Here is a 17,500-nt window from a genome sequence, read left to right as displayed (position 1 = left end):
AAAGGTCTTTCAGACGGGTGAAACTTTACAGGGTAAAAGTCGTTGGATGATTTTCAAAGTTTTTCAAATACAGTCGGCCATCGATCGATCAACGGACTTTGTTTGACCTTGTTGCTGTGTAAGTGCTACAAGTGAATGCTAAACAACGCGCGTAATCAGACAAAGATATTTAGACTTAATCGCACTTAAACTACGCCACGATCTCGGTCGCATTTTAAGTTCTCTACAGGGTTACAGTTTCTGAAATTCGATCGGCCATCGATAAAGGAGCGCGCATTACCAACGAGCGCATCAACAACATCGGCATAGCGTGGGGGACAGAGAGAGATTAGGGCGAGTGAAACTAACAATTACAAACATGTCATTAAGATCGTATTTATAAATGGGACGATTATAACATCAGCTAGGCAAATAGTGACAATCTTGTAAGCATATAGACACTTTAATTATATCATGGAGCGAAGTAACTTCTGTATGGAGCGAAGTAACTCTTGTATGGAGCGAAGTGACTTCGATTGTGGAGCGAAGTGACTTTTGGCTGGGGCGAAATGACTGGGGGCGAAATGACCATGGGGCGAAATGACCGGATACCTTCTGAACCACTCAAGAAACATCATTTCATGTTAGAAATTTATTTGTCCGATAATGAATGCTATTTTTGCAAAAATAACCATGTTTAATAAATCGTTATGTTCACTTCTTTAAGTAGTGATTTCTTTCCTGATGGGATTATGCTTAAATGTTGAGCCAGTAGCCACATGCTGAAGTATGCTTTACACTTTCAGCCGCAGCTAATACCAAAATTAGCATTTGGCAAACATTTGAAGTTATCGTCGTGAATCCTTCAAGCCTTTAGACCGCCGAATCACCGAGCCAAAAGGATTGAAATTGTTTGCCAAAATAAATCAAGTGGCTACTTTAACCAAAGATCATAGCAAAGCTATCGAAACCACCAAAATTTAAAATGTTTAATCATCCCTATTAAAAGTTGTGTCAAATCAACCGTTACTGAGCGTCGCTTTGCTTCGGCTAATTATATAACCGTTCATGTCGGCTTGTCAGTTCTTAATTTCCAAAACCCCTGAACCTAATGTACTGGATGTGGCTCTCAATACGAAACAATAGCAATTATTTCGCCGGATCTTCAGTAACATATAAAGACGGAGGGTGTATGTTGGCACAAAGCGAGCACCAAAACTATATTTACAGTTCCGTGACCGATGGAACCATCCGTTGTCTGTAACATAAACATAACATAAAACCTTTATTTTAACACTATGGTTGAAGATCTCGCTTGTCAATGGTTGGACATGTATTAGGTGTTCACGGTAGGAATGAATTTTACTTTCTTGTGAGATATGTTTGAATGTGCGTATTATGTGCCAGTTGGTGCCAGAGTGTAGCACGAATATGCAGACTTAAATTATAGTTTTACGCGCTATAAGGTGACTTTTCGTTGATGTTCAACGAGTGCTGTTTGAAATTGAGGACTGATTTAATAATTCGAATAATGTTAACAAATGTTACACCTTTCCGCTCAGTTTTTAAACTGTATATGAGATACATTTTTGGTAAGAAAGTTGCTGTGGTTTTCTACGAACAGTACGTAGTAGTCTAGTCAGTTGTGCTTCGCGATCAATCCGTCCCTACTGATGGAGAATCGAACTACAATTCAGATATAGATGTTAGTTAATTAATTTTCTGTTTTACGGGGATTTAAGAAAAAGAGATCCTAATATTAAAATAATTTGTAGACATCTGGCTTTGATATTGTATTTACGGATGATGGGCTCGCGGTGTTTCAAAAAATGTTGAACAAAATTAGCTTCATTAAATTTCGCGAAGAGAATAGTACCCGGTTTGAGAAAGGAATTATACTCCCTTAGAGTTTCTTGACATTGGCCCGCCGAATGGATGGCAACCATCATAATAACAAGCTGTTAGGGTTTGTTACAAATGGAACTTACTTTCAATATTTTCCTTTGAAGCTGGTTAATGCGTTGTTAGAGATTGGGGTTCTGTTGGCAACTGGATATGATCAGTGGCTGTCGAATTTAAAAATGGTACATGGATTTTCGCTTCGTTGACGATAGTGACGATTTCCAGATCCACTATTTTCTCTTAGAGCCAAACGGTGGAAGATTTCTATTCCTTCTGGTGGCATTCAGGAGCACAACAACTCGTAGACACCGCGAGATTGACGACGAAACAAGGCTCTTACGAGAATGCCAGACGACGATCGAATAGTATCCCATTATACATCTGGTTTAGGCTTATATTATCACTGCGTACGTGACGTCATCATTCATTCCACGCTCTCTGGATGAAACCATAGCGTGCTTTGACACTTGTCTGGATTCCGTGGCTTCTGCTTTTAAGAGTACCTAGTTAGTTTATATTCAATGCGTTTCAAAGGAGAATTTTGCTGTTACAGTGAAGGGTTTTACTTGTGTTTCGTTGGTCTGTCGAGAAATACATATAAGCTATGTGGAAAGCATCGACGAACGAACAAGAGCTCTCGTTCCTGTGGTTGTTGTGAATTCGCCTACGGACGAATTATTCCACTAAGGTGCGGGATTGCAGAATATCAAAATATCAAATTAACTATGAGATTTTGAGATTTTGAGATTTTGATATTATCATGATAACTATATCAAAATATCAAATTAACAGTGACATTTTGAGATTTTGAGACCTGGATATTTTCATGATATTATTTTGATATTATCAAATGATTGTTGATATGTCTTTTGTATGCCATCTCACGGTGATATTTTGATATTATCATGATATTTTGATATATCAAAATATCAAAATAACTGTGAGATTCCGAGATTTTGCAATGTTGATATTATCATGATATTTTGATATTATCAAATGCTTGTTGATATATCTTTCGTATGCCATCTCACGGTGATATATCAAAATATCAAATTAACTGTGAGATTTTGGTGATATTAATATGAAAACCATGATCATCACAAATGTGTGCTGCCTCGTTCTTTAAGCGCTTGGTGTATGATCCTCATTCTTTAAGCGTGCGGAGCATAACTCACGGTCTTTAAGCGTGTGGCGCTAGAAATGCGATCACAAATGTGTGTGATTTTGGTGATATTATCATGATATTTTATATAAAAACCATAATTATCACAAATGTATATTTATATAAAATCCATAATCATCACAAATGTGTGCTGCCTCGTTCTTTAAGCGCTTGGTGTATGATCCTCATTCTTTAAGCGTGCGGAGCATAACTCACGGTCTTTAAGCGTGTGGCACTAGAAATGCGATCACAAATGTGTGTAAAATCCTCGTTCTTGAAGACTGTCGCGCTAGAAATATTATGAGCGAACACGCGTGAGAATACCTCCCTCTTTAATATCGCGGCGTGCAAAAAGCAATAACATGTGTATTAACAATGCCCTTGAAGTTTCACTTCGTCCGCCTAAAAAGACCTAAACATAAGGTCTCAAATAATTGCATAAAGAGAACTGCAGAAAATGTCACCGTTTACAACAACTTCTTTCGCGTTAACTCCACCTCAAAGACAAGTATTATAACATTTTTGACAAGCTAGAACAAGACGTTGAGTAATATTTTGTGTAAGGTCAAAATACTTTTTGGATCGCTCAAACCCCTGTTTGCAAGATTCAGTTGTCCTCACAATAAGTTTGCTAAATTAGAAAGATAGAAAGGTAAATCCTAAATTAAATGAGGGCAGTTCAACATCATTAATTTGGGCAGAAAGTTCTACATCATGGTCTTGTTATTGCTCGAAAACCTTTGAACACGCTTCCACTTCTTTCAGCTCTGCATCTGATAAGTTCATTCCATTCAGATTTGATAGTGTATTTTGTTCTCTCAGGAATTTGCCTTTATAGGTGATAAACCATTGTAGAATCTGGCATTCTTCCTTATCTCCCAAAACTTCTGACGGTGGGACGCGGAAAGTCGTACTTGCAGCATAGTATTGCGTTGGCTTGTTGTTGGCCCTTATATAGCAAAGACTGTGATACATCACTTCACTTTCTCCGCAAGCGAGTTCTAACTCTTCACTCTTGTACACCATACTTCGCATGCGAATTAAACGTTTTTGGATTGACAGAAATTCCTTCCTTGAAATCTTTATAAACGAAGCGTTGCTGTTTTTCAAGGTGGCTTCTAACACACTGTCAACTGACAGTACTAATCCGTTATCCATGTGTGTGGCCGATCAATACCAAAACTTTACTTTTGATCCTTATACAACGAATGTTTCCTTTCAGCGTCTCAAGACGATCATGCATTAATAAAGCGTTTCATAAATGACAGAACTAGATAATGAGGCCCCAAGGGAATTTAACATGCATTAATATTGGTTTGCAATAATTAAACCTTTGTAATCTCTGGTTAAGCAAGATGAACTGATTTATAATCAGTGTGTTTTAAAAAGTTACCTTTTTTTACAAGGGACTCACGATATTTGTGATAACACGAGAATTACTTTACTAATTAACTAATTTTCCTGATTTTGAAATCGCTATTTTAGTTTGTTAGGAATGAAAGGAACAATAGTGTCGCACGAGACTGTAAAATCCAAATCAACGCTAGACCGCGGAGAAAACCACGTTATTTCACGCTGAAATCCATGATAACTTCGATGCTGCGTCACGTACGTAGAAAATTGCATCATGGGATACTATTCGATCGTCGTCTGCGAGAATGCATTGTCATTAATAACTACCGAAGCCTTATTAGCCTCGCTTTCATGCATCTCATCTCAGGCCGACGTGTGAATTCCGCGACAGATGACAGATACAAGGTCAACCGCGATGTGGGAAAAATAATAAAAAAATAGATTATGGAAATCGAAAAACAAAACTTCCACTGGATTTTCGAAGCGCAATTCGTAAGGAAAGGGGAAGAAAACTTCTACCAGTCCGGCGCTTTCAAAGAACTTTTCAAAGGGATCTGTTCTTTTTTGCTTTTATCCGTTCAGTACTTTTCCAGAAAAATCTTTCGAGCGGGTTAGAATGCAATTTTTGTCAGCAGCATGGGGTCTCGTGTGCACCAGTCATGCAGAGAAATGACAAGACTTATTTTCGAACTAAACTTAGGATAAACAAAGGAGATAAGTTTTTTCTGCCCAGTGCTTTGAAAGTGCTTTCCAGAGAGACCTCTCCCGATCTAAACGGTGCGGTAGTTCTGGAAAAGCAGCTTGTTTCACCATGGATCGGCAAACTCTGGTAAATGTTATAGCAATTAAAAATTAAACATGCAAAAATTTGCGCGCACACAATAAGATTTTTGGAGCGAAAGTTCCAAAAAACGGGAAAGAAATATTTTTACCGTCTTGCGCTTTGATGGAAACTTTCAAAAGGAATTTTTTTCGCCTTAATACGTTCAGTGCTTTTCGAGAAACGACTTTCCAAGTGGTTAATAGAATGCAATTCTTGTCAGCAGCCATGGCGCCTCAGGTGAGCCACCCATGCAGAGAAATTCAATAAAAGAATTATTTTCGAAGCAGACCTAGGATAAACACATGGAAGATAAACTTCTTCCAAGCGCTTTGAAAATGCTTTCAAAGAAACCTCTCTCGATCCAAACGGCTTACACTGGATGAGATTTTTTCGGTGTCCTACTAGTAAATGTTGCCGGAGTCATCAATTTTAGAGTATTCGGATTCGATAGGCGTGAACACTGAAAGGATATTCGAATTCCTAACCGTTTTATACACGAAGATAACTCCGGGAACATTCATAATATAAAAAAAGAAACAAAAATTCATCTGATGGAATGGTTAACAAGTAGTTTGTTGCCTCGACAAGGTGAAACAAAATGCCGCCAAAAAGAAGGCCAGGAGTAGGTTGAGAGAGTCTGAAGTTTTCTTTCCACTCGCTGATCACGCGTTTTCCATCATGTTGTCCCACAGGCATTTGTTCTTAAACAGTCATGGTCTTCGATCGTGCCATCGTCTTCGTCCCCGATAAAGTCTGGAGAACGTCAACATTGACTGCGTCAATAACTTTGATTTCTGAGGAATATGGCCCATTATACTGCAAACTCAAAATTATCGGAGGCGGAAAAGTGTCCGGATTCGAAAGAAACTCGTTTACACGACAAAACTCTCCGGATCCAAACGTCTTCGTACGGTAAGAATATCGTTCGCGGTCAACAAGAGGTTGTTATTAACTTCAAAGCGGAAAAACGTACGGCGCTTCTTTGTGCGCATTGCTTGCCATACTTGCGGCTCAGACAATCGAGTAGATAGATAGATAGATAGATAGATAGATAGATAGATAAACTTTATTTAAATACGATAATAATTAAAGCTGAAAGCTTGTGGGGTCGTGTATCTAAGTTTAACTTTGCTAAAAATTTAAAATTACGATTAAAATGTTTGGATTACAATTCCTAGATTTACAATAAAATTGTAGGTAATTTTTTTTTTGAGAATATAAAGTACTTTATTGGTACGTTTCCTGCACTACTGGTAATTACAACAACTATCACATATATCGCCTAACCTACTTTACATTGGTTTCAACAGTACTAACGTTAACATTTCTCTTATGTATAACTTAACTAATTTCATTTTCTCACAAAAGCGCAAAACCTTAAAAGGTTTCACGCTTTTGTGAGGGGCATTTTTTCGTAGCTCACTGACTAAAGCTCTCTATTCTGTATTCAAATAAAACTCTACTAACAAAGACAGAAAGGTAAATAGCTTGGTTATGCATCTTACTGGTGTGTATGTAGTATTTCATAAATAAGATTGTGTAATTAAATTCATTTAATATTTCTTTTTCGTATGGGCAAGATGTGATACCAAATAGTTTCTCTTCAATTGTTGGATCAAATTTTGAGTTGTTGGCCACGTTAAACCAGTCAATTACGTTGTTTACGAAAATCTTTACAAATCGACAGTTAAGAAAAGTGTGATCAATTGAGTCTTTCTCACCACAGTAGAGACATTCATCATCCGCTTTAATACCATATCGATGAAGCTCTTTTGTAGTAACTACAATCCTATGAATTAATTTAAACTGGAATTCTTTCAACTTTGTCTCGTTGCAGATACTCTTTAGGGAGGTGAAAAATTTTTTCCAGGCATTCTCATCCAGTCTTATTATGCTGTTCCAATTCATTGGGCCAGTCTGGCTGACAGTGTGAATTTTCCAGTTTAGTAAACCATGGAGGTCTCTAGTTTTAGCATTATCCAGTTGTATTTGTGTAGAGTCGTCTAACTGAAACAGAAAGTTATTTCTTGTGTATAGTTCGTTTTCCAGTGGCTCTGTATTTCTCGCTTTTCTTTTGTTTTGTTCGACTCAGGTAATAATGCGAGCTGCATCGCTGCATCGGTGGAAAGAACGGCGGACTGTGATAAGGTACGGGAGGATGTCCTTCAGTTGATTTATTTATACTTCGGCAAGCATGAATTTTTTTTTCGGCATTTCACTGTGAAGAAAACAAGGCTCCCCCTACCTTCTGAGGGGCTCTCTTGCATATATATTCAGTGGTTTGTTTATATGGATGCAATATTCGAAGAGGGTTTGTGGAAAAATATGTGTCTTCGCACCGACATTTCTTGTATACCGCGACAAATGCACAAAGGGTTCGGAAACCTTCTTTAAGTTTATTTTGTCCGGAAAAAACTGATTCCCCACGCAAACAATACCCCCAGCTTTCCATTAGTGACGTGAAAATACTGCTGCTTGTCGAAAAAATTGGGAAAGCATGTCAAATTCATAACTTTTTTTGTTTACACGATGGACAAAATTCCCGCCTTTTTTCAAACTTGGAGCCTGACGCACAGCCAAAACTCGCGCAGGCTTATTACGTTTTTCCGCTCTGAAATTATTAACAGCTATGCAAATCCGGCTTATGTGTCTAGGATACTGTGTTTTACGATGACATAAGGCTGAGAAGATTATTGTAACAAAAACTTTTAGTCCCTGAAGTGTGCTATTAACTCATTATTGGAACTTAGAAGAACTTAAATGATCATTTTAACTGAAAAGTCTTTTTCTTTTGGCCAAGGATGTAAAATATCAGCGCCTACACTTTCGTTTTCATAGCTGGGGCATAGGATCGAGTGTGGAACAAATTGAGGCGACTGCGATCAGGTGGCTTTTCATGCCCTGATTTGGGTTAGAACCGATGTCACGTGATAGCCTGGTACTTAATTTCTCTGCAATCTCACTAAATGATCTTCGATTTCGGTGAAAACGATCACCTTTTGCCTTGATTTTGGTGTGGACAATGGGCGAAAACACTCATAATTTTTTTTTTCCGACGACGGCGTATCATGTTTAGGAAAACAAAAATCACGTACATGAAACAGCTGAAGTGATAAAATCGAAATGACTTTGAAATAGGAAGTAAGAAAATTCACCATTTTCAAGATAAAATTTGTCCAGGAAACCTGAACTTTGGCTTCGATCATTTCACGTTATGTGATTTTTTACTGAGAGCCAAGAGAGATTTACAAAGGTTTATAACGCACCTGCAAAGGTCAGTGAATGGTAAATTAAGGTCCCGCCCATACTACTTCGAAGGAATTTGAAAACAAAGGTTTCACTCTGAAAACGCATCAAGTGTTTTCTGTTCACACTACGCCAGAGGAAATTGAAAACGCAACAATCGCCAGTCATTTGGGATTTGTGTTCCAGTAAACCTCGGGCAGGGAAATCACACGACTTTCGTGACGCCGTCGTTTTCAAAGAGTGGGCGTCTCAAAGTTCCTCCGGTTTGAAAAGCGTTTTCCAAAAGCTCCGTTTTCGTGACGGATTATCGAGGACGGTAGGCCTAACCGTAGAAATAAAGCTGCGTTTTCAAATTTCTCCCGAGTAGTGTGGACTTGGTCTTAAACCTTTTGTTTTGTTTTTTGAAGTTCGTGGTTGTGGTTTCGGGAATTTCATTTGAATTTCAACATAAACTATTCACCTTGTTCTATCACGTGTCCGCTGAAGGTAAAATGGCGCTTTGAAGTTTTGCCGTAGATTCAATACGCATTTAAGCTTACTTACGAAATGCTTTCTTGCAGAGACCGTTAACTGCTTTTAACGTGGAAGAGGTTCGTAGACAAATGTTAGAGTTGTAGCGCTGGTCCACGGTCTTAGAGGGAAGTCGAATGCAGTGGGTACAGGGAGCTCGTTGAACTTACAGTACGTCTTAATAACTTTGAAGGTAAGTTTCATGATAATTTTGTTTCTATTCTCTATAAGATCATGATAGCTACATGAACGATGCTGTCTAAGATTATTCTTTTAACTAAACTGTCTTCTAACTTACGTCAGAACACTTTTGTTTTTCGTCGATTAGTATAGGTAATCAAATGATTTCGAGTGCAATTTGGAATAATTAAGCACAAGTAAATTTTATTAAGACTAAAAAAAATTGGACGAGCCGGGCTCGTGAAAGTTAGAGTCTTTAAAAAATTTGCGAGTGCTTATTTATTCCAAATTGCACGCGAAAAATCATTTGATTACTTGTTAATAATGTACAAGTGACAATTTCTGTCACGCTTCAGTATTTTACGTCAGAAATGAAGCGTCAAGTTACTGTATCTTTATTGTATGAAAATTAATTCAAGCGTAAAAATTCATTACAAGTCATGTATGAAAACTGAGCAGTTTCGTTTAACTGTGAAAAGTAGTCTTTATTTTACATTTGAATTGAAGAAATTGACCACAAAGCAAAAGAAAACCTCCCTGCCGTTTTAATACGACTTTCTTTGCAACTGTTTTTTTGAGTGATTGAAAAACTCTGTGCCGCGTTCAAGCTTGTCTTCGCCGAGAAGCAACTCTTCAACCCAGCACAAGTTGCTTTAAACAAAATGCCGAGAAACACAAAGCTAAAATCTACCAAGATACTGATTTTCTTAGTGACTGAAAGACATTTATTAACTTCTTCATTGGACGTTGTACAGGTTAGATTTGCGTTTGTCGCGTTTTGTTTGTGAACTATCTTACCTAATCTCTAAGCTTTGTTTTTTCGCAAAAGTAGAACGCTTGCCCCTTTCGTCTTCAAAATTAAGATGTGGCAGGTTCTTAGGGCGTCTTGCTGTTGCGTTCCTCTTCGCGTTTTTTGAAGTAGTACTAATGGAATTTTAAAATTTACTTTTTAAACTGGGATTTTGTCATGCCGTCGTGATCGGATCCGGCATTTTTCAATTCAGCCAAGCTCAAGTTTATGTTTTTGTCCTCACGTCGTCTGTGTATATTTCTTATCTTACACACTTCACGATAACTAGTTTGTAATTTTTGCTGAACTTTGTGTTTTGCTTTGTTATCAAGTCTCTGTATTTAAACTGATTTAGGTTAAGAGTTTGAATCTTCGTCCAACTTTTGTCCCCCGTTTTGTTTGACCCGCTCAATTTTGTCGGAGCTGTCAATCATTTTCAATTTCACCGTTTTGCACTCACTTTCACCGTTTAGCACTCAACTTCACTCTGTTTGCACTGATGAAATTGCCCTGATTTGGGATTATTTGACATGTTCTCAGCCAATCAGACTGCAGAAATTGTTACTCAGAGGGGTAATCGTGCTCGTAATTTTAAATCGGCCACCGTATTTTAAAATCACTCGCGCGATTACTCCCTAAATTGTTCTCCAATCGGTCCAATTACTATTACTAACAGTTAAACATTTAGCCCATTTCCCAACTATCTCCGTCTATATAAAATATATCTAGAAATTTCCAATAAGGCAGTACCTCTGCCTCTCCGGGGCCCTCCCTAAAATGGCATCCCTAAAATGGCCTCCCTAAAATAACTAGTGTATATCACTTGATTGCACACACTGAAACTAAATCCTACGATTGGTTTCTATTATCCAAAGTTCAGGTAATTGATCAAGAAATCTTTTCTTGGCTAAAGCTTTTGCCAAACTAGTGTCCAGGACATCATTGGTAACGCAAATAAAATACCTAACATTAGACCTAAAGTGCAATATTGCAATGTTCAACTGTGGTCAGATGCTCTATATATTACCTATGTCTTTCAGCTCTGGCCTTCAAAATATGAGTATGGCACAATCGGATGGCGATGTGTTGTGTTCATACAGTAGGTAGTTGTAGTCTCCCTGTACCTCTTTAATTGACTGGTTTTTAATGTCTGAAACAAGGTGCGGTTTTGGTGAGCTGTAGGTGCCTTGTTTTGAATGTCCTCGATTATGACAGGTATTCGTTCGGAAAACATCTTGTTCCCCCGTGGATAAGCACGATGTTGTCCGTTGGAGGCAGCTATAGCTACATACTTGAGCGCCTGGCCTCGGAATATCAGCTCTGTAGAACAAATTACATGTACCTGAGAAATCCACCAACTCTCTTGCTCGTATTGTGTAGGGTAGGGCAAAATGTGCTTGATGGATTGATGATGAAAAGCGTTAAAGAGAGCATCGAACCACATCACTGGAACGACTAACGGTGGTTCTTTGATACCACATATCAAGCGTCTTCTTTCCAAAAGAGCGTTACCAGTATTTTTATAGTTTGCAACACCCACTGCTGGTTCATCATCCAAAAGCCATTGTTCAAAGGCTCTAAACGGTGACAGTCTCTTTATTTCTTGAGAACTAAACGAGTTGAATCCAAGATCTACATCATCATCTAAGAAGATGTAGTAATGGTAGTGACGTATTCTCTCTATTGCAACAAAGTAAAGCAGATTTCGTCCTGTGGTCCAGGTGCTTTCTTTGGCAAATACATAGGAAATGTGTGATGGCTTCTCGTCTTGACATTCCTCTTTGTAACTTAGTACTATTACGTCACAGTTGCAGGTCTTGTTATCTCCGATCCTTGTCGATGAGGCCAAGTGTTGAGGAAGACATTGTTCGGTTTGAGTGAGATAAATGAATGGCTTTGAAGTTATAGAAGTTGACTTGTCAGCTGTTGTCGTTACTGTTGAATTGGATTCGGCTTCACGGAAGTGGGACACTCTTGACGTAACTATTTTAGCAAAGATCAGAAGAGAACGACAAAGAAAATTGATTTTGTTGTGACTATTACAACAATAAATTAGAGTTCCCTTCACACACATTCCGGGAAAAGTCACGTGGCCTTGAAAGCTATTATCAACGGTTTTACATAGACGCTCGCTCCAATTTTCTCTTTCGGGGGGAGGGGAGGGGGGTCGATTGTTGGCTGTAGCTTTCTAACTAATCGTAAAGGTTACTAGTTACGTACTTTAAGAAAAAAAACAACTTTCTAACTTTCTGATTGGTTTGCTGAATCTTAGATACCAGGCTTTATACTTATGTTTGACCGTATATAGAGAAATATTGCGGCAACTGGTAAAAGAAAGATCTGTCGGAAAAAATGTCTGCATAACAGTAGATTTGATAAGCTTTTCTTTTTAAGGAAATAAAAGGAAACGCTATCATGCAAACTACATAACCCAATTAACTGTCAATATAAATTCTTAATATATGGCTCTCTCCGTGAACAGGCAAAATGTCTGAATCCGAATCCAAGAAGGCGCTGTCTTGTCCCTTCGGGATTACCCGCTGTGTCCCGCAAAAAAGTGTTCTGTTTCCATATAAGAGATTTTATATTGACCAAGCGTGAGGTCAAGATGGCTGGGTATTGACCTCTTTCTTTGTTTTTTTCTCTTGCGTGTCATTATGGACCTAGACTCTGTGACGGTCAACAAACACCCAAAAAAAGAACTTGGCTAATATCCAGCCTTATTATCCAACTGCAGCGAATACCGTCCAAATAACAGTGCAAATATACAGCGATATTGTACAGCAGAAGACCTGTTTGCCGTACAGGTCGGCGAGCGCACGCAAAACTGTCACACTCTCTCTCTTGTCACTGATAAATTTATTGACTACAGCAGTTGGATAATAAATCTCTTATCAGATGTTTTGGTGTGTAGCATCGCTTTTTATTATCCAACTCTGCTTCATAGAGTACAAATAACGCGCGAAGCGAGTACAAATATCACACGATATTTGTACTCGTCTTATTCCTCCTGGCCGTGCGAAAGGTTAAAGAGCTTGGCAAGTCAGAATTTTGGGACAAGAAATCTTTGGATATTAAATCACTTATTAGATGTTTCGGTGTGTAGTATCGCTGTATATTTTTACTCGTTGTTTGTATTTTGACGAGCCCGTAGGGCGAGTGAAAATACAAACAACGAGTAAAAGTATACAGCGATACTACACACCAAAACATCTAATAAGATATACATATTTTTACTCGTTGTTTGTATTTTGACGAGCCCCCAATAGGGCTCGTCAAAATACGGCACAACTCGTAAAAATACACAGTGATACTACACATCAAAACATCTAAGAAGATATATGTCTTGACCTCACGCTTGGTCAATAACCCGTATTTAACAGTTAGATTATGAGCTCGAGGGCAACTATCAGACCGATAGTTCCTAGACATTACACTCTATTGTCTTTATTGTTCACCATTAAATTTCTTCCGCGGGCCAGTTTAAAAATCGCATTAAATTTTTTTTAACTTTTTAAGATGAAAGCCGTGAAAAGTCAAAGGTAAAATTTGAAAATAAAAAACAGATTAAAACCCATATAATTCAATTTCAGTTGTTTATTTTCTATAAGTCCGCTTGTTTACACAAAACGTTTCTCGGACCAGTACTATCCATCCGGGTATTTTTCTCGGACGGGCACTATGGGCTGATAGTGTCTCTCTGCGGATGAACAATATTACGTCACGTGATCAATTTAAACCAATAAGAATCGGAGAAATTTAGTGGTGAACTGTAATGGCTGATAGTATACGAGTAGCTCAGCCAATCAGATTGCAACATTTGCATTAGTATACTAGTAAAATTCGACTAAAACTAATTAGAATATGATACGAAACGATGTAATCGAAAGGGCCTGTGCAAGGACAACAAAAGAGGACTAACTACAGATCTCGGCCGATGGAAACGAAGCACAAAATCTGTCATTCAATATCCTGTAGCAATTAATGTCACTGATCTTTACACTGATACTAATAGGAATTCGCTGTGCATTCTTGAAGGCCAAAAAATGTAACGTTTTCTTACCTGTATAGTTTCCATCCAGTCGACGTAACTTAAATATTGAACTCCAGTATGAAAGAATAATTATAGCCAAAAAAGACAATCCAACAAAGAGAGCAGTAAACAACTTCAGGAATTCTATTTTCTTCATAACTTCAGCAGATTAGTAGTAGCCTTTTTCCAGCACAAAACCTTAAAAAGAAAGATACTGAATTATATAGTGTGATGAACCTATAAATGTACAGCATGTAACACCATAAACCCCTAACACTTACAACAGACGTAATAAGGTTAACCGTAAATGTCATGAACCGACCAATTCGAATTGGCAGTCACATGATTTCGAGCGCAGTTTGGAAAAAAAAATACGCACGGGTAAATTTTATAAAGGCTAACAATTTGTAGCAATTTGTAGTCTCTACGAGTTTATATTTGTTGTAAATTGTACAAGGAAAGCAGTACGTTTTTTCATCTTTGAGGTTGCAGAATTTGCGAAGGAAATCAAAAAGCAAATGAAAAGCAAAAACAATAGAACAAAAATGCAAAGTAAACAAAGGGCCTGCTGCAGTTCTCTAGGCTGAACTGTTTTTCAAGGGTTTGTGAAACTATCTGCCTTTTTTGTGGCTACTCTTGCTAGGTAACGTAGCCACAAGTTAGGATAACTCCTGCCTTTCTCGCCAATTTTTATTGACTACTTACGCGCATCGTAAACGTCCTGGTTGGGAGCTCGAGTTTTCAGGCTGAAGAGTTTATTTATGATATGTTTGTCCTATTTTGGACTAGTAATCACACACAGCATTCAAACAATGTGCACAGCGAGTGTTTCTTTGTAAAGAGATTTTAGGCTTCTTGAAGGCGTGGAGAGAATTTTCTTTGAAAAAGGTCGCGGAAACGATCGCGATATTGTGAGATGGGCATTAGTACAGTTCAGCATTGCGAAATGCTATATGTACTATTGATCACAGACGTACATAGATACATAAATACAAACTTTATTGAAGCTCCCTGAGTGGGTTTTTCAGCTACAATAGAAACGAAAAATACAAATTGAAATTCAATAGTGGCAATAAATACATCAAAGGTAGAAATGCTACTTTCCCTATATTAAAGATTCAAAGATACAATAAATAACACAACATCCATGCTTGCTAGCTGCTGTAGGTACATGCGAAGCAAAATAGCTTGCTGGACACTGACACCTGCTTGAAAGCTGTGTCTGCTGTGAAATGTGAAAATATAACACTTTTTGAGAGTAAGAGAGAACCATCCAGTGTGTCATATTTGAGAAGGCTCTTGGAAGGTTGCCCAGACATGGATTAAGGACACTAGAGGTATAACACTTATTTGTGAAACAAACAGTGATGGTAAGAGATAGAAAACCATCCAGTATGTCATATTGATATTTGACAGACATGGATTAAGGACACTAGAAGTCGGAGGAATGGGAAACTTCTTACTTAGAGCAGTAGAATATCATTTATAGAATGATGCAAGTTGTAATTTTAGAAATTAGAGTTGCTGATGTTCAATATTTGCAAAATAGTCCTGATTGATTAATACAAAGTGTTTAAGATATGACATGGTACGTCTTAATACATGATCATGTTCAGGGGCTTCATCAACGTTTACGGCAAAAAAGGCAACTGGTTTTCAGAGAAGGGCAAACTTTTACAGAACATGAATGCCATCTGATCAAAGTGCAAAAGGTAGAGCAAGAGTGCGATATAACCACAAAGACAAAACATGGCTTCTGATCAAAAGGCAAACCTTTATGCATACATGACCATAGAACAAAGAACAAAGCCGAAAACCAATATTGAGTTGACTATTTCAAAGTTTCATGAGATGATTACCCAAGGTTCGGGCACCGTATATTGGTATTTGTTGTTATTATATAAGCATGCACTACTCAATATGACAAAGCTAAGAAGGTCCTTGCATTGTTGAACACCTTTGTAGTGAAACAAGTGTTGATGATGTTGAATCGGGTTTGTAAAACATGCTATAGACATGTGGTAAGGTATAAATTCCATGTGCTGTTTGTTGTTAATGGCATGATATTTCCACAAACGATGAATAAGAATGCTGCTAGCACCAAGAATTGCATTTAAAAGAATGTTTTGCATTGTCATTGGATATCAACACTTATAAGGCAGTGCAGGCTGATGATTGGTTGACGAGTAATACCAATCTCGATCTATAGAGATGATGGGATTGCTTTTAATCCAGAATGAGTTTTTCATACAATGAAGAAATTCACAACATGAAAATGTTAGCAATGTTGTATGGGATATTCAATCATGAGCAGCAATAAATGCACATAGCAATGATGTTCAATTAAAAAAGCAATAGGAGATCAAGATCAATAAAGTAATTATGAAGCTGAAATGCTTGCAGGTGTTACCTTCTGCTGAAGCAATGTTTAGTTAGCCAACATATATTTTGGCACCCGTTATGCTATAAAAAGTCAGTTGATGTCAACATAGCATCAGTAATAGATTGTCTATTATATTTAGAGATGAAACTCTGAAGAATTAGCATATCCTGGAATATTCCTCGGTCAACGCCGGCCAGAAGGTAAGCAGTTTGTAACATGTCAAACACGAGAGACAGTGTTTCATCGGGATATCCAAACATCGAGAAGAGAGTTGAAAATACGACGCACAGCAGAGTATTTTTGACGAAATTCGAGGTGTTTGGATAGCCAACACTGTCTCGAGTGTTTGATATATCTTCTCAATCAGTATTGAACCAGAACACCATAAATCATATGGTAAAGTTGTTGATGCCTCAGTCATGGCAAATAGTATATATAAATCAACTAACATTATTTGTCTGACGTGTAACAACACGACCCTGATAGTAGATATAATGTTGTTAAGTTTCATAAATGTAAGCTAACCACTTAATAGTCTCCTAGACACATCAGTAATAAAATATATTAGTATCACCCAACTAGTGGACTAATGCAAATCCTGCATTTTAATTGGCTACGCTACTAGAGGACTATTAGTAATAGTCCTCGAGTAGCGAAATTGGTGCAATCGAGCGTGACGCTTTCTCACGTTTTATTCCCAAATAAATATTTGTTCAACTTGCATTTGCTAACTTTATTACTGCCTTTTCTGTCCGACTAGTAGGGTGATACTAAAAGAATTCGACCCTTCGCCCTCAAGGGCCACGGGTCAATAGCCCATTCGGCTTTGCCTCATGGGCTATTGACCCGTAGCCCTTACGGCCTAAGGGTCTAATTAGTAATTAATCCTTGACAATGGCTTGGACCAGATGTTGTGCACTTACACTGTCCTGGACACAAGTATGAACAATTTTTTTAAAGACACAGGTTGCACTGAAATCCAATTACTTGAACATGTTTCAACCAAAACCTTTAGGTTTACAGCCAGTGACAAAGACATCTTGTAAGCTGCATCACAGATATTTAGAATGTCATATACAGGAACCACTGAGCATCATTTGACTTGGGCTAGTAGGAAGCACATAGCAAGTGACTGTTAT

At 37.9% G+C, this 17,500-nt stretch overlaps 2 protein-coding genes across 2 annotated transcripts in view; both read right to left on the bottom strand.

Moving 5' to 3' along the window:
- Positions 1-2,668, bottom strand: part of LOC145467813 (uncharacterized) — a 12,391-nt gene extending 9,723 nt beyond the window's left edge. Inside the window, exon 1 of the mRNA XM_081451424.1 lies at positions 1,968-2,668. The gene's annotated coding sequence lies outside the window, so the exon portion shown is untranslated. The remainder of the gene's footprint in view (positions 1-1,967) is intronic.
- An 8,313-nt stretch (positions 2,669-10,981) lies between these two features.
- Positions 10,982-14,135, bottom strand: LOC145467629 (uncharacterized). Its single transcript, XM_081451207.1, has 2 exons — positions 14,009-14,135; positions 10,982-11,928 (listed from the first exon to the last, which is right to left on the bottom strand). Exons 1-2 carry the CDS (start codon positions 14,133-14,135, stop codon positions 10,982-10,984), a joined length of 1,074 nt encoding a protein of 357 aa, XP_081307333.1.
- Positions 14,136-17,500: the final 3,365 nt, after the last annotated feature.

The sequence above is a fragment of the Orbicella franksi genome, chromosome 14, assembly GCF_964199315.1.
Source record: "Orbicella franksi chromosome 14, jaOrbFran1.1, whole genome shotgun sequence".
In the NCBI taxonomy this organism is placed as follows: Eukaryota; Metazoa; Cnidaria; class Anthozoa; order Scleractinia; family Merulinidae; genus Orbicella; species Orbicella franksi.
This window is presented reverse-complemented; position numbering and strand designations above follow the sequence as displayed.